This window comes from Ascaphus truei, chromosome 4 (assembly GCF_040206685.1).
Source record: "Ascaphus truei isolate aAscTru1 chromosome 4, aAscTru1.hap1, whole genome shotgun sequence".
Lineage (NCBI taxonomy): Eukaryota > Metazoa > Chordata > Amphibia > Anura > Ascaphidae > Ascaphus > Ascaphus truei.
Genome location: NC_134486.1, coordinates 247,026,778 through 247,045,537, shown reverse-complemented (window position 1 = coordinate 247,045,537; position 18,760 = coordinate 247,026,778). Strand labels below are relative to the sequence as shown.

General features: G+C 40.7%; 1 protein-coding gene across 50 annotated transcripts in view; it reads left to right on the top strand.

Annotated features, from left to right (window-relative positions):
• The window catches only part of TRDN (triadin), a 798,289-nt gene that overhangs the window by 237,183 nt on the left and 542,346 nt on the right, over positions 1-18,760 (top strand). For all 50 annotated transcript variants that reach the window (XM_075597200.1, XM_075597198.1, XM_075597218.1 and 47 more), the window contains one exon: positions 7,734-7,805. In XM_075597200.1, coding sequence (XP_075453315.1) covers positions 7,734-7,805 — 72 coding nt within the window. The remainder of the gene's footprint in view (positions 1-7,733; positions 7,806-18,760) is intronic.

Genomic DNA, 18,760 nt, shown 5'->3' with positions numbered 1-18,760 from the left:
AATAAAGGGGTGAAACTATATAAAGTACCTACGAATTTACAACTTTGCATGTTTAATTGCTGAAGCAGGGCAAGATACGTAATATGCTCCAGAAAAAAATAGTTTTTCCTTTGGTAAATCACCTAATGGTTCAATTAGCCTTAGCTCGGGCAACACAAGGAAGAAAACTCATCAGAACTAACTTAAAAAATGATGACCAGTAGAAACACAAGGTAATCTAGCAAATTGCCCTGGGTTTCAAGAATTCTGACAAGTTTTCACTTTTTAAATAGCCCACATAGTTTTTTTTGGCCACAAGATTAGTGTCAGGGACGTATTGCATCAGTGGGAAACCCCCAAATCCAGGTACAACGGTGCAGATTCATCCTTATGCTTAATAAAATATTTACACATAAATAATATAGTTATTCTGTTTCTGACATATCTTTATGAAGCAAATAACACAGTTTGGGATCTTTACAAGGAAAGTGTAGCTCATAAACTGCTGCAGGTTATTTATTCTCATATGTTTGGCAGGGTGGAATAATTGAAGGTATGTTTTTGCAGGAATGTATCTTGGACTGTTTTCAACAAGGTTTACAAAGATATACTATAATAATCACTTTAAAAAGTTTGTTAATCATGCACTGGTGTGTTACAGATTATGATACCATTGAAATCATTGCACCATATTTTGTTATACACTCATTTACTATAATTAGGAGTACTTAAGCATACTCAAATACTTAACTTTAAGCTTTTATGAAAATGTAATGGTTTCTTACAAGTAATTTGACTGATTTTACTTTCACATAGCTAAGTGATTCAATGTGAGTATATTTTTTATAAATGTGTTTTCTTCTTTTAGGTAAAAGTATTATTTAGAAGCAAGTCAAGTTTAACCTTTTTAGCACCAAATGTATTGTACAGATGGTGCAGGTGTTATTACACATGCTAGCCCACAGGAAAGTGCAATAACGTGGTAGTCCCACCCCCTTTTCACACACGGCTAATTCAGACACAATGGTGTCTGCTTCCGCTGGCGCGTTGTGTGTCCTGTCAGCATTAACATCTGCTACATCTATATATGTTGTACATTGCCAGTTACTATACCATTGGTTTTAAGGGGTAGATCCACAAAGCTCTGTTTAATCAGGGCAACTAAAATGACATTACCTAAATAGATAATTGACGTAGGCTTCCCTGAGTTTAACAGAGATCCACAAAGCTAATTGTATGCAAAAATAACATCTGTTAGGCCCTCATTAGCACATGGCCAGCTAATGTCGGGATAAAACACCCCAGAGCTAGCTGCCAGTAACACTGCCTCACATTGGCAATATTCTAAGGAAGATAGCAGTTATATATTGCAATGTAACATACAGTATGACTGGTATCTGCCGTCCCACTGCTCCCCCCCCCCAAAAAAAAAAGATTACTGACCAGTTTTATTCCATTGTTGCCATAAATCATGCAAGTCCATGATCAGTTGGAGTCAATTATTGAGTATCTTCGTAAAAATCTTGCAAGTGATTGCAAGTAGACTGACTGGCTTGTACTGTAGTTCTTGAGGTCTTCTTTGTCTTCTTTCTTGTGGATGAGGATAACAATGGCATTGCTTCATTGTTTTAGAATTTTCCTGTTCTTCAAGCAGCATGTAAAGAGTTTTGCAAAGACTTTCTCTATCTCTTCCCCAGCTTCTTTCAAGATGTCAGTTGTAAATTCATCTTTCCCGGGAGCCTTCCCAATTCTTTGCCACTTCATATTGTACGTCATTGGTGGTCTCTTCTCACTCGTCCTCTCCTGGATTGTTCCCTATGTTTCACGTAGAAGTCCTCAACTCACTTTCACAGTATTTTATTGTTGATCCATCTTCGTGTTTGAGTGCAAAAATGTGCTTCTTCCCAATGATAAATCACTGCTTCATCTTCTATAAGCTTTTGTTATCTTCTATATTCTTCTTCACCATATAACCGTAACATCTTCTAATGATTACTTCATTTCTTGTCGTATCCTCATTAATTGTTTTGTCTCATCAGATATTTTCTTATCCTGTTTTTTGTTAGCGATTACTCATTTATGTTGCACTTTCATCTAAAATCTTCATAAGTTCTTCAAAATTGTTTGTTAATATGTCCAAATCCATTTCGTGCAAGCTGAAGCAATTTTTTCAGTAGAAGTTGAAATTCTCTAACGTTATTCTTGAGGTTTTTGATGTTGATTGTTTTTGTCTTCTTTTTAATTGTTTTACTTCTTTCCATTTTAGCATCCAGATGTAATTTTAAGTGAAATAATCGCTGATCACTCCTTGTGTCAAAATGGGGAATGACTTTGTAGCCTTCAATCATGTGTCTCTTGTTAGCTAGGATATAATCAATCTCATTCTTGATTCCATCAGGTCTATTCTATGTCCATTTTCTATTTGGATTCATCTTGAAGAATGAATTCATGATATATAAGCTTTCAGATTCTGCAATTTCTACCAATCAGTCTCCATGTTCATTCCGGTTACCATAAACATACTTACCTACTCATGCTTCATCTTTTTGCTGGGCAGAAATCTGGGCATTGAAATTTCCCAAAACGATCTTGATGAGACAATTTCGTTTGTTAAGTTCATTGATTTCATGGTAGATGTCTTCTACCTCATTGTCGGTGTGACTTTATGTTATTTGATCACGACGACAAGGCTCCCTAAAAAACAGTTATAGGATCCCATTCCTCCAGCTCCTATGGTGAAAATGTCTCCAGCACTGAGTATTAACTCTACATGCTTTTAGATTTTTACCCTCCTTTAAGTGCAGGTCCTATCGATTGGGCAACTATCTCTTTTTAATAAATCCCCTCTAATATTATGGAGCTTGCGCTTCTTTTTCTTTTTTTGTTTCTAGGTAACCTGTGGGGTGCAAATTGGGGACCACAAGATTTTTCAAGGGGAGGGGGGCGTGGCGGTTGCTGCCGCCCCATGCTCTTCCCCCAAGCCATTTAAATTAATGCCGGGGAACTTCACTTACCTTGTCTTTGGCGATGCGTTGCCATAGCAACGTGATGTCATGTTATCCCGCTGCGCCATTTGACGCCGAGAGCCGGAGATAAGGTAAGGGAGGGGGGGCGCGAGCAGGGAGGGAAGCAGGCAGGAGTGCCCAGCAGGGAAAGATTGCGCACCCCTGGGCTAAACCATATAAGAAGCTGCAGTTTTGTTCCAAGTGATCAGCTTGTTTGGAAATTTGAATTGGATTTCCCTCTTTTTTTTACATTTGTGTGTAATTGGTAGTGACTGTTGAGACTCAAGTAACCATTACCTTATTCACAAATTGTTTACAATTATAGTGCATATCTAGGTCACTATTGGTGACCTGTTTCTAATTTATTTTTATTTCTAATGTATTATTATTTGCCCTTGTATTATTGCTATATAATGTAATTTTATATATCAGTTCCACTGACTTAGCGCTACTTTTTGTTTGTTTGTTATACATATATGTATATAACCCAAATAGTTTACACAGTGCTTTACATAACATACTTTAGATATCAGGGAAATATACTGTAATACAATGAATGCATCAAACACATGATAGGGATAGTGATATTTGTACAACTAACATTATAGCCAAGTTACTGCTTTTTTGGTATATGCAAATAAGATTGAATATTGCAACATGTATATGAATATAATTCCTAGTACAGAAATTCTGAAAGAAAATCGCTATGATAGCAATTTGATATAATGCTAATTTTTAATGCAGCAATGTCGACCTTTAATAAATAAAGACCAATCTAGGCCATTATATGATTATTAAGGCTTATTGCATCTTTGCAAATATGGTTAATCAATGAGTGAAATTCTTTTCTTAAGATATATAACCTGCAACTAAATGGAGTGTGCATATCAACTTAACATGTAAACCTTATATGTATTGGATAAGGAGAATGAATTCAGCTGCAAATCAAACTTCTACTTGTAAGTTGAAATCAAGAGTCAATAAAAAACATACAACTGTTGCATATCTTTTTGTGGGAAATACATTCAAATAATTTTCATGGAGAAGTGTGGATTTATTTATCAAATGCACCAAGCCCTACCAATCTAAAGAAAGAATAGCATTACAACTAAATGTAGAGACTGATGATGCCTTAACCTGCCGTGTGATAAGTTAATGGGTGTAAGGCCTGGGTGCCTAGGTAAGCACTTAGGTGCTGCTGCTCGCTCTTGCTTGCTGCCGCTCGCTCTACCAGGAGCTTTTTGCTGTCCTGGCAGAGGAGACAGCAAGCGCGCTTGGGAGGCGGGTATCACTGTGTGTGTGTGTCACTTGGTAGCTGTCAGTGTGTGTGTGTGTGTCACTTGGTAGCTGTCAGTGTGTGTGTGTGTGTGTGTGTCACTTTGAAGTGGTCTGTGTGTTTGTGTGTCACTGGGGAACGTGTGTGTGTGTGTGTGTGTGTGTGTGTGTGTGTGTGTGTGTGTGTGTGTGTGTGTGTGTGTGTGTGTGTGTGTGTGTGTGTGTGTGTGTGTGTGTGTGTGTGTGTGTGTGTGTGTATATTATATAATATTTAAAAAATTTAAAAAAAAGACATGTTGTGAGAATAAATTATTTATTAACATTGTGCAACTTTGATAAATATATTCACGCACGCGCACGCACGCGCACGCGCACACACACACGCACGCGCACGCACACACATGCACACACACACACACACCTCTGTGCTGCCTCTTTCTTGTGCCGGACCGGCTGCAGCCCCATTGGATGGGAGCGGTCACATGACCGCTCCTCCGCTTCCCCGAGCGGCAAATTTCAAACTTGCCTGTCTCGGGGAAGTTTCTCAGCCTTCGCACGCATCAGCAAGCTTGCGGATGGAGAAACTATAGCCGCGCTGATTACAGATGCAGGGGCTTTGTGCATCTGTTCAGCGCGGCTCAGCCCGGCTCAGCGATGCTGAGTGCACTATGTCCTGGGCCTAACACTTGCGCTCACAACGAACAAGTCAGGACCACGGTACTGAGGTGGGAAAGTACGGAACTGCACACCCGCAGCAGCGGGGGCACGTCTGGAGGGTGGATGGTCAACGTAGCCGGGTCTGAGTTGGAGAGATTGGGTTAGTCCAGATACTCGCCGGAGTCAAGGGGCGGAGCCAATAGAATGGTCGATGTCCATTGTGCTGTGGTCTGGGGTTGGAGCCGGGAAACTAGTAGTATGTCCAAAGCAGTGGTCAGGGATGGAGAGGTGCGGGTGGTCAGAGGCAAGCCGGGGGCGTTATCCAGAGAGGGTCCAAAAGTCAAGCCGGGTCGGTACTCGTGAAAGCAACTAGAGAGAGATAGCAAGACACAAGGCAAAGCAAAACAGAACGCAGGAACACACAGCTACACAGGTTATGCTCTGCAAAGCAGAAGAGAATGAGCAAGGCATTTAAAGCAGACAGGAACCAATGAGTCAGGGGCGGAGCGGAGGCGCGGCCTCCGCATAGACTGGGATAGGCTGCAAGAGACAAGTGGGCGAGCGGTGCACAACATCACGTGTGCGCGCGCCGTGCGCGAGAGAGGCGCGATGCAACCGGGGGGCGGAGCCAAGCTCCGTGGCACAGTTAGGAGAGCTGCGTGTGCGCGCTCTGTAACCAGAGTGGGGGACTGAGACGCAGCAGGTAAAGAGGGAACATGCCGCGGAAGACGTATCCCCCGATTTCTTACAATGGGCCATATTTATTAAATGGTGCAAGGACATAAAGCACCTAACTTCTTTTTCACTTGAATAGCTTGTAAGGTCCCTTATGGCTCATGAAGGAAGAAGCAGGCATCCAGACACACAGGCTCAATAAAAAGGGGATTTATTTTGCACATAAACATCCAACGTTTCGACTGCCACGGAGTCTTTGTCAAGGTGAGAGCTGAGCCCTCACCTTGATAAAGACAGTGTGGCAGTCGAAACGTTGGATGTTTTGTGCTAAATAAATCACCTTTGATTAAGCCCGTTTGCCTGGATACCTGCTTCTTCCTTCGTGACTTTCTGGGGTACTGCAGGATTCTCCCCTTTGCCATGAGCACCGGCAGTTTACCTTCTAGTTGATTATTGATGAGATGTGTGCCTGCAATACTCTTTGTCCTCCCCTATGGCTTATCACAGCTAACTAAATATGGCACAATGTATTCAGTGTTGATGTTCACTAACAATTAGCATGATCTATATAAACATATTAATAGAAATGTATGTCAACTCTAAAATGCCAAAAATATTACATCGGCAAAAAACGTAGTTTGTAGGTAAATTTGTGATTGTTGATTTTTATTCAGTGCAAGTGAATAAGTAAGTGGCCATATGACAAATATATCTAAATACAGTTTAATATTATTCCAGCTAGAGAAATAGGGCCCCTGTCCAATGTGGCTATTTGCTAACTTAAATAGTAACCTTAAGTAAAATAACTTTTTAGCATTATTCTTGTACTTTACTCACACTTTACTCTCGAGGGAGAGAATCAAACTGATGAATCCACCCTTTCAGCACTTGACACATAAAATTCACAACTTCCTAAAAGTGACAATTTCCAAAACCACACATTGCAATTTATGGGGTTTTTTTCTGGTAACATACATTCTGGGAATAATTTTGTGAATTTGTTAATGTTTACAATAAACACAGATACATTTTGCATAGAAAAATGTACAAAACTTCTACCCAAATTTGTCTCTAAGGTTATGTGATTGTTGCTATATAGATCACAGTTCACTGGAACATCTGCCTATTGCATGAGGAAGTGGAAGTCCTCATCTCACTCCACGAAACACTCAGTTTAAGTCCTCTATTTACTTGTAATCTTCTTCATGTAAGGCAGCGATTATAGTGCCGGCATGCGACCGCTTGACGTCACGCAAAACATGCACTGCAGGCAGGAGACATCGGAAGGCCACAGGGCAGAGGCGTGTCCGTGACGTCACGTGAGCGGTTCGCCCTTATTGGCTGAACCGCTTCACGTGACGCAGCCATCGCTTGAACTGATCTGTAAAAAACACGGTCACGCCGTCGCGGCCACTATAATCGCGGCCTAAAACATATTCCAACGCTAGAAGACACCCATACAACTCAATGAATTGTGAGATGGGCGAACCTGTCTGAATCCGATCAATGGATTTTCCTGGGATTTCAGACCAAATTCGTTCCACGCACTGAAATCTGAAGTTGTATTTCAGAAACATCAGCCCGCTCAGATTCGTTAAAATCCGTCCATGGGACTCCAATTTTAAAGAACGTGTTTATATCAAATCCGACATCGGATTCAGCTTAAAGGCAACACTATTTATATACTCTTCCTCCCCTAATATAATTCCGTTTGTTGGATTCAGATTCAGTTTGCAGGTTCAGATTTGAAATCCATTGGATGAATTTCCAGTAACCGGGAGAAAAAACAGAATCTACCTTTTTAAGACTAATCCGTGGCTGAAAGTAGCTGGCCAATGCGTGTCGGATTCAGATTTTTACGGAGAATTCGCCTATCTCTAATTGTAAACTGTTTTATGTCAAAAAACTGACCTGTAAATATGGGCCTACAGTAATTCTATACAAATATTCTCACATATCAGCAATTTCAAAATAATTTACTATATTAAGTTAATGAAAATGTATTCTCTGACACTGTGCTTGTGCTCTGGGATATATTCAGCATCTTAAAATATATCTTTAGTAAGAATGAAGCATTTATATAATAATAAGAATTTGAATTCTTTGCCTTTATTTTATTAACCATCATTTTCTTTTTCATAGGTATTAAAAAAGCGGGGACTTCTCCAGCTGCCCCTGTAAAAGCAGCCAGACTCCCATCACCTTCTGTAAAAGGTACAATACTAATGAATTTATAAATATGACATTATAATTGTTTTTTCCCCATAAGCTTTTCTTTTCTCAAAAAGCACCATAAATCCAATTGCAAAAACAAGCAAGACAAGCAACTAGCTATAGATTCATTTCAATATTATATTTCAGAAAAAAAACACAACATCCAGGCACCATTGTCAAATTTACAGCAGTACTAAACCATAGGAAACCTTATGATGACATAAGAAACCTTATTGCTCATTGACTTAAGAGAGCTGTACAGTGTCTTACGGTGCTGTAAGGTGTTTTGTGGCTTATCAACGCTTAATAAATATGAGCGTGTATGCATTAGTCTTTCTAAGGAATTTCTCCTTTTTTATATCAAATAAATCTCTTTATCGAAATTTGTCTTATCCATATGAAATCAAAGACATACATTTGTTTATAATACAAAACATATAATAGCCCTTCACAAAATAAAAGTTATCCACAATCAATTGCAAATACATACACCAGTGATAGCATTCTGTGAACAAATTAATTTATGAATGGTAAGAGCTGTCAGGCTGAAAACAGTTTGCAAGACATAACAACATAACATAACAACACAGCAGGGATCCCTGGCAGTCCCATTCAGTTTGAATGGGACTGCCAGGGACCCCGCTGTTAATCTGATGGGCCATTAGTCTGTCTGCAGAAATGTCATGAAATTAACTAAGGTAATGAAGCTGTTTTTATTTACATTGAACCGCATTGATTTCAGCCCTGGGAACCCCCTGCTTCCCGAGTTACAGGCCCTGGTATAGGGTGCCGGTATCCCCCTGCAATGTTTAAATCTCCCATGTCACGTGACTGGGAGATTTATACACAAAGGAGATACCGGCACCCCATACCGGGGCCTTAAACTCGGGAAGCAGGGGTCTTTGAAACTGAAATCAATACAGTTCCACTCCGGAGACGCCCTGCTACAGTACCCTGTTATTAAAATGTAAATAAAAGTAGTGCGATCGCCTGTGAGAGCTTTACAGGGAGATGCGGCTCTCTCTGTGCAGCTCTCTATGCAGCTCTTACAAAATGCGGCCAGATTGCACGGGGGAGAAATTTGAGAGAGGCTGAGATATCCTCGCTGCTGTCCCAAGCGGGATGAGCATTTTCCTACCTCATGGTTTGACATGTGGAAATGCTTTCAGATTCTTTCTGAATACCGTGATAACACAAATGAAAAACCGTTCAGTGGGAACATGCCAAACCATTAGAGATGGCAGCAAAGTTATCAATGCTATAACTTATAATAATATAATATAACTTTTAATAATAGGCCCCTTAGTGGCATCAGCAAAGACGGAGACGGAGACGGAGACTTTGCTCTCCATGCCAACCTCAAGACTATTAATAAACAAGTTAAAAAGCAGGGGTCCCAGTACCGATCTCTGAGGTACTCCACCCACAACTTTAGCCCAATCTGAAAAAGTTAAATTTATGAGAACTCTCGTTGTTTATCCTTCAACCAGTTTTTAATCCAGATGCATATATTTTTACTGAGTCCAATTTGCTTTATTTTGTACACAAACCTCTTGTGTGGAACCGTATCAAAATCTACAGTAAGTAGACCACATCAACTGCATTACCCTGGTCTAAATTCCTACTTACCTCCTCAAAGAAATAAAGAACGTTAGTTTGGCATGAGCTATCCTTCATATATCCATGCAGACTATTACTAATAATTTTGTTTTCCATTAGGTATTCCTGAATATTATCCTGTATTAAACTTTTAAGTAGTTTCCCCACTATTGAAGTCAGGCTTACAGGGCTGTAATTCCCTGGTTGTGATCTAGCTTCCTTTTTAAATATAGGCACCACATCTGCTTTACACCAATCTTGTGGTACTGAGCCTGTGGAAATGGAATCCTTGAATATTAAATGTAATGGTTTTGCTATTACTGAACTTAACTCCTTAAGAACTCTTGGATGTACTCTATGCCATCGGGGCCAGGTGCCTTATTTACTTTAATTTTATCTAGCCACCTACAGATGCAGCCACCAGTATCCGATCAATTGCCTGGTAAAAACTAAGGCATCTCGCAGTAAATGCCTCAACATGCCTCAACATTTCTGTGAGATTCTGCTGCCAGACTAATGGCCCATCAGATTAACAAAGAAGGGGTCACTGAAGTCCCATTCAGGTTAAATGGGACTGCAGGGACCCCTCACTGTGATAATCCGATGGGCCATTAGTCTGGCTGCAGAAATCCCACACACATGTTGCAGTTTATTGGGAGATTTCCCCAGATTTTCCAAGGCAAGTGATCTAATACTGGTGGCTGCATCTGTATGAACTTTTTTCTCAGTTAACCAACTGTTCATTAATATAGAAGTTGGGGCTTCCTCCTGTGGCACTACTATTGCAATTGATTCTTCCCTGGTAAACACAGAGGCAAATATTTGTTTAATACCTCTGCTTTGTCCTTATCTCCAATAATCTGCCTGCCCATCTCACACTGAAAGGGTCCTATATTTTCTTTTCTCATTTTTTTGTTAATAAGGTACTTAAAGAACTTCTTAGGGTTGATATTATGTTTTATTGAAATCATTTTTTCATTATCCATTTTTGCTAATTTGAATGTCCTTTTGCAATTTTTGTTACATTCCTTATAATTCTGATATGAATATGCCTACGGGACATCTGACTTCAAGAATCTAAACGCCTTCCTCTTCTTGTCCATTTCATTCCCTACCTGATTATTTAGCCACATTGGTTTCGACTTATTTCTTTTATACTTATTACCCAAGGGTATACACTGATAAGTGTGCTTTTCTAACAATGTTTTAAAGACTGCCCATTTATCTTCTACATTTTTCCCTGCAAAAACATAATCTCAGTGTATTACTTGTAGATTAGACCTCAGTTTATTCAAATCTGCCTTTCTAAAGTTTAAAGCCTTTGTTGAACCCATGTAATCTGTTTTTTTTTATCATTTATCATGAGACCATGTTATGATCACTGTTACCCAAATGTTCCAGGACTTAAATATTTGTTATTACTTCTATATTGATGTCAAGGTAGCAGGTCTTTTAACACATTTATATTTTTGGGATCATTCAATAGGAAAAACAAGGCAGTGAAATAAAATGAGTATATTCCCTTTAGTGGATACACGTAATTCCCTTTAGTGGATACACAAATAGTAACAAAAGCAGGGTTTTTTCTAGCATTATTTGAACAAAAGCTCTACTTACGGTACATGTCTTTGCAATAGATTTATTGTGTTGCTTTTCTTTATATACATCACTCTGCACAATAAATATGTTTTCTTTATTCAAATTGTCAGCAGTTTCTGGCAATTTTTCCTTTTTAGAGTGCTGCAGGCCCCCTTGTTTTTGATTCATTCCGGATGGGTACATGGGTCACCACCCTACCTGTACTAGCACCTTTCTAACATTGTGAATTATCACAGTAGGCGAGTGCCCCCCATACCCAATCTTCTTTGAAATAGATTTCCATTTATTTTAGGAAACAGGGAGAAACACAACATGTCAGGTGCAGTATTTACCTTCAATAGAGGATACAGCATTACAAATAAAGTAATGTTAACTTAGGTTAACATTACAGTACGTTACATAGCCTAATGGAGCTTAGTGAATCTGGGCCATAATGAGGGTAATGAATTAAAATCTGAACCAGATTTATGAAAGAAAAATGATCCATAGTATAAAATGGGATTTTGTGCTTTGATAAAAAAAACCAGGGCAGTTTTTTTTACTCCATATTTTCTCAGTTTGGCAGCCAGGAGAATTGATACATAGCACTCATTATTGCTCCTTGATTTACAAGGAGTGCACAGATTGACCTATTTTATATTGGTGAATATTATGTGTAAGTCTGTGTCTGTAAAATCTTATGTACAGTAGTACCGCTCACTATATTGTAATTGTGAAGAGTTTTTTAGTCCCATTGGGAGAAAAGCGCTATATGAAATAAAATATTATAATAATAATAATTATTATTATTAGTAGTAGTATTATTAGTATTATTATTATTAATAAGTCATTCCACCTCATGCCTATCAGATGACAATGTTTGCACAACAGTTTAAATTACAGTACGTTTAGTCCCTATATATTTAGAAGCCGTTTGAATTTGACTGGCGGTTATAATACACACAGCTTCTTGTATTTAATTTTATTGCACTATTAAAAAATATATAAACACATATTGTTCAACAAAAGTTTTTGAGACATAAGTCCCTTCTAATCAGTCTAATGAAGAGTAAATCTAATAAATGTGAATTGGTCATTAGATTCATTAAGTTCTCTCTTCTGGTGATTGAATTAATTTGAATCTAATGAAGTAGACATATGCCAAAAGGATGCTGGCAAGCATCAAGAGGGCTTTACTAAATGAGAAAGCTATGGGCCAGTGGCAAGATGCACACAATAGATAAGTGCTGTAAAAGAAGATGAGTTATAGACCGTTGTTAAAGCAGAATTTCAGGTTAAAGAAAAACATTTATCTTCTCCGGCAAATAAACATGGTCGTTTGTGTAATGATAATGAGCCTGTCTATAAATTAGCAGCATCTCACTGTTGTTGTAAGAAGAAACAGAACTGCAATCTGCATCACCATGAAGAAGGGAGTAAACCCTAAAAGGGTGCTTCAAATTGATGTTTGCTGAAGACGGTTATCACAGTCTTCAAGGGATCAGTGGTTTTTAGTGATTCATGATCAGTGTGAAGGTTCCCCCATTAAGTGCATCAATTCGTATACAGACATGTATAATGTAAAGCTCAGGCACATAGAGTAAACCGCTGTAGGGAAAGAGAGACCTCTAACCTGACCGGAGTGCTTGTCCCATCCGGCGGTTCCTTCTCTGGCGGGTCACGTGTTTCCAGCGGGTCCTTGAGCAGGGAGTGCAGAGACTCACTGGGCTGTCTCAGCCTGTGCCTGTTGAGCTGTTCGTTCAGGGAAGAAAGAAACCTCACCACTGTTCTCTTTGGCGTGCATCCGTCCCAGCAATGGAAAACCAGGTAAGTGAAGAGGAGGGGGGAGATGTTGGAGCACTGCAGTGAAAAATACCAGGCTGACGCCGCCGCCAGCCTGGTATTTTTCACTGCAGTGCTCCAACATCTCCCCCCTCCTCTTCAATCACCATGAAGAAACCTGAAACTTTGCAATCTGCATCACCATGAAGAAACCTGAAACTTTGCAATCTGCATCACCATGAAGAAACCATTGCTTTGTGTCTTTCCCTCCGTATTTGTCTTCTAATGCCTTGTACTGCTTAACAGATATTGGGAGGAGGCTATCTGGCTTATGATATAGGCAGTAGAGATAGCAGATATTAGTGTAAACTAGAGTTGGGAGGACTACCAAGTAAAGTATTTTATTTTAACAGATTAGGGTGCTCCGGGCTGGTCTCTGGCCCAAGGACATATGCTATGTTATTAGTGGCAGAGCTTGACTGCTAGTAAGACTGGAGCCCTCCATTACTATGCCAGGTCCCACTGTCTCTTGATGATGTTAACATCCCACTGCAGTTTTACCTCTTAGCCCTTTTGGTGCCTGAAGACTGATAACACAGAAGTGCTGCCGGTCCTCTGGGATTGCGAAACACATGAACGCTGGTGTAGCAATCCCATGGTCACAATTATCCCCCAGTGATGTGAACAGAAGTGAAAGGGGATAGGGAGCATTAAGATTTTCTTCGAATGATAAAGATGCAGAGGACAATTAGAAACAGGACTCAAACAGAGAGTCTTGTAAAAGTTGACATGAATGTGAGGGGTTGTAATTAAAATGTTTCAAGTGCCAAGTAGTTTTAAATTTCCCTCCTGTTAATTATAGTAAAGGCGCCCTGACTGTTACCTGATCAATTTAATAGATTGTTAAAACTGTGAAAGGGGAAACTACACAGGGCCCCTATCATGTATGTCCTTATAACATTCATGTGACATCATAAGGACACTCTATGGGTTAAGTCTACGGCTCTTCTCCGTGTCAGTAAGCTTTTGAACCCCATGCATTTGAATTAAACTAGGTGCCTTCCCTGACATGGAGAAACAGCTCTACAAAATATTGAATAGGGGCCTAAGAGGCATATACTGTAATTTACTGTGAAGCCTTCTTACCCATGCTGGAGAAAACATCAACCCCGTTCAAATGAAGGGAACTAAAATCTCCATCCGCCGGAATGCAGAAGACAGCTGTAAGCATATTGAGCAGGTGCATAATAGTTTGAATTATAAACTAATACACTAATTCCTTTTTATACTGTACCATATCATCTAATCGTCTAGAACAGGGGTGGGCAACCTATTTTTCAATGTAGCCACGTGTGTGGCTAATTAGAAGTGAAAATAGCCACACCATGTAAAAATGCAGGTATTATGTTGCGCATGCGAAAATTTTAAAAACCACACACTGTTTGAGCAAGTTTATAATTTCTCCGACCTCAACCCCGCTCATCCTCTCACCCCCCTTGTCCCCCCCTCCACTCACCCCCTCTTCATCCTCCTCTCATGCCAAAACTACCCTCATCACCTCACCCCATCATCATCTCATTTAACCCCCCCATCATCATCTCCCCCCCAGCAACCTTGATCTCCCTCAGTCCCTTTCAGCAGTCCCCCTCATCATCAAGCCCCCCCCTGTCCTATGCGTAGGGCACATAGGAGGGTGCGTAACATGGGGCGTAGGGCAGGGGAACTGTGGTGACGGGAGGGGGTAACTGCAGCAGCAGTGGGGGCCGGGTGGGTGCAGCTGTGGGGGGGTGGTCTGGGCAGCGTGAGAGGGGAGGGTCAGGACAGCGCGAGAGGGGAGGGTCAGGGCAGCATGAGAGGGGAGTGTCAGGGCAGCATGAGAGGGGAGGGTCATGGCAGCGCGATAAGGGAGGGTCAGGGCAGCACGAGAAGGGAGGGTCAGGGCAGTGCGATAAGGGAGGGTCAGGGCAGCCTGGGGGGGGGAGATCTGGGCAGCCTGAGAGGGGTTGGTCTGGGAGCATGCTTCTCAGTGCTGCTTCTCCTGTCCCTGTGGCTGCCAGTGCAGTAAGAAGGGGGGGAGGAGGAGAGAGAGCTTCATCTCAGTGCTGCTTCTCTTGTGTCTGTAGCTGCTGGTGCAGTAAGAAGCAGGGGGGGGGAGAGAGGAGGAGAGAGAGCTTCCTCTCGTGTTGCTTCTCCTGTGTCTGTAGCTGCTGGTGCAGTAAGAAGCAGAGGGGGGGAGAGAGAGGAGGAGAGAGAGCTTCCTATCAGTGCTGCTTCTCCTGTGTCTGTAGCTGCTGGTGCAGTAAGAAGCAGGGGGGGAGAGAGAGGAGGAGAGAGTGCTTCCTCTCCGTGCTGCTTCTCCTGTGTCTGTAGCTGCTGGTGCAGTAAGGAGGGGAGGGGGGGGGGAGCTTCCTCTCATGCTGCTTCTCCTGTGTCTGTTGCTGCTGGTGCAGTAAGAAGCAGGGGGGGAGAGAGGAGGAGAGAGAGCTTCCTCTCAGTGCTGCTTCTCCTGTGTCTGTCTGCCGGTGTAGTAAGAAGCAGAGAGGGGGGAGAGAGGAGGAGAGCTTCCTCTCAGTGCTGCTTCTCCTGTGTCTGCCGGTGCAGTAAGAAGGAGGGGGTGTTGAGAGGAGGAGAGAGAGCTTCCGTGCTGCTGCTTCTCCTTCCCTGTGGCTGCCGGTGCAGTAAGGAGGGAGGGGGAGAGTGCGTCACACCGGTGGAGCGTGCTCCTTCCCTACGAAGGGAGGGGGGAGGAGGGCGGGGGGGTTGAGGGGGGCCATACAGAGAATCCCAGCGGCTCTATTCGCCCAAGAGTTTCACTGCCAATTCACCACAAGTGGCGAATGGCGACAGGGTTGACCACCCTGGGTCTAGAACCATCCAGGATCCTATTTATACAGTACTCTTCCTAAGACTGCAGCATAACATCATAGCATTTTAACGCTGTGTGGTGACAAATATCCAATGAATAGCCTAAAGTGCTCCCCTCTTCTTGAATGGTCAGTGCAGTATAGTTGCACAGTAGATGCAGTAAACCCCAAAACATCTTATCACATAATGTACTGTATCATTTACTGGCTGGTTTACCTTCAGACTTACTTTTGTTACTTTTTACATATGATCCCTGGGGGATTTATATTCTTCCTATGCACCACATAAAAATTATTACAAGGATGCCTCTAATATTTAAGTACTAGTTCGAAAAACTCTAGACATTTAGACGTTCGGTTTATAGCGTAGTATATTAAGTATTAATTAATGTGGCTTTAACAAAGAACATAATTATAGATGTAAGTGTTTACCAAATTCGGTTGGAAATTCACAAAAGTTTAATCTAATGTTTTGTCCCAAAAATATTCGAGAGAGATCATTTAAGCAATTTGAATATGTTTTTGTATATTTATATTAGCTTATTCCCAAGGTATCTCTATCTCATTTCTAGAAAATACCACATTCAATAGAATTTACAATGAAATAATAAACAGGAAAAGGATTTACAGATGTAGCTGACCTTATTGCTATGGGGAGTCGCAATTGGAAGTATGGTCCCCGTGCATGGTGTTCACAGAAGACCCTGTCCCCGGCGCTGCAGACTTTTGCTTCTCCTACCTCGGCGCCGGGGTCAGCGAGTCTTGCTTACAGTACATCAGTAAGAGGGTTGAAAATGCATGTTTTTGGAAATTTCGAACTCAGAAGACTAACTCAGTATAAATGTTGGTGTCTACTATATGTATCAGGAAAAAATTACTGTAGTTGAAAATATAGAAACCTTAATGTTAGGTTATTTCGCATGTTCAACCAGTCACGTATTTTTTCAAGAACACTACAAACTTGAATGTTTAAATAATCTTATTTCAGGTACTTCTATTGGGTAATATTTTATACATTTCTATCTATCACTTAAAAAGCTTCAAAGCAAGCTTAGAGAAATTGTGCTGAAAGGTTTCACTAATACTCTGCAAATCAATTTTGGAAAGTAGTTCAGGGTTTTTGAATTTGTTTGCTATGTTTATAGCCTAGTTAACCTTGCAGATGCTATTGTGCAAGGGTAATATAAGGATTTTATTGAATGAAATATGTAATTCAAATCAGCTCCATGCAAGATTAATAGAATGTTAAAAAAAAGTGCATAAATTCTCTAGCTTTGTTGTTCTGAGCCATTTAGTGTCATTGCCACTTTCATTTTGAGATGCACGTAGAAGCTTATCTGGTCAATAATTGCCGAACCAAAGACCTACAATATCTGAAACTTTAATTACTTTCAAGGACTCATATTAAAATCAGACTCACCTGTTCTTTTCTGTTATAAGATGGTTCTGATACTCCAGGCTTCTTTGCTGTCAATGATATTTCCAACTTCACAAGAGTTTTTACTACCAGACAAGAATGTATTATTAATAGCCTGTCTCCATGTCACCATAAAATGTTAGTCCACTCCTCCTCATTAATCTGGTTAGTAATATTTCTGTATCATTATGGATATTCGCAAACTGGATGCTTAGTGACATAAAGCTGCAGTAAATTGGCAACTGATTTATTACTTTCTGAATTCTAGAGTAAGGAGGAGTAAGTTTACATTGAACTACAGCTGCGGCCGCCTTTATCCTAATGCGTCCGGATCCGTGGCGCTCTGCTAACCGCGACCAGATGCAGTATATTTCCTTTTTTTCCGTAGTGCTTTCCAATATGTTAGCGCTCGGATTTTTAGCTCTGTCCGCTATACTGCATTACCGTCTAAAAACACAGGTGGGCGTTCGTGAGCTGTTGTCTTAAAAGTCTAATGCATGTCTAATGCATTATGTCTGTGTGTGCGCGTGCAGTATTTGTAAAATGGAGGATTTACAGTATACAGTATCTCGTCTTCTTCGAATATAAAGTTATCACATTTCTATACAGTACAGTATGTACTGTATATACTGTATTACAGTATTTTGTAATCAGTACTTTTACTTGTTTTCATACTCTTTTTATATTATGCGTGTACAGTACAGTATGTCTCATTTGAACATTGTTGAAACGCATAGGCGTGTTACAGTATCACATTTCGGCACATACAGCGCTCTCCCTCTCGCCCCCGTACACACACAGCTAAAGTACTATTTCAACTTCTTATCTACAGTTCAGTACACCTCTCCCAGCCAGATGGTTTTCTGGCTTCAATCATCCCAAACCTGTCATCACATTCCTGCGTGTATAACGTACAGAGCCTGGTGTCACATTTCAGTGCCTGCGTGTAATGCTCTTTGGCAAGGGACCTAGTTGATGATTAATGCGCATGCGTGTATAACTTCACAATCATGTGGAAGTTCAAGTTCAAAAGTTTTTTTTTTTATGTTTCGTTTCCAGACATGTGTGCCTGCATAAAAATTCTTGTTATTCTGATATTCTATCGGTACTGTAGCTGTTTAATGTGACCCTGGTCATTCACATGCTTTATGTAATTTTTATTGATTGGGGGTGTGGGGATCAAAACATTATGGTGACCTGTTGAAAATATGTCTTTTAACTACAGTACAGCTTTACCCCCCTCCCCCCTGCAGACACACACAAGGCTCAAGGATTTCAACTTCTTATCGACACCTCTCGAAAACCATTCATTTTCAAAAGCTTGGCTTTGTGCTTTTAATCGTCCCGAGCCGTGCGTCACATCTCTGCGCCTGCGTGTAATCCTCTTTGGCAAGGGACCTAGTTGATGATTAATGTGCATGCGTGTATAACTTATGCTAATCCATTATGATGACTCATCCATCCACCCCCCCCCCAATCCTTCGAGGCTTTGTTTACGGTAACGCATGCGCACTTGTGATAAACCCTTCTCGAATTGAATATCTTAATCTGATTGGCCAATGAATAAAAATGTAACCAATGAATAAAAATGTAACCAATGAATAAAAATGTAAGCCTTCTTGAAGAATCCCCCCCACACACATATTCACAGTGAATTTAAAGTTCAACGAAAAAAAATGTGAATGTAATGAAATATTTATTTTATTTTATCAGGA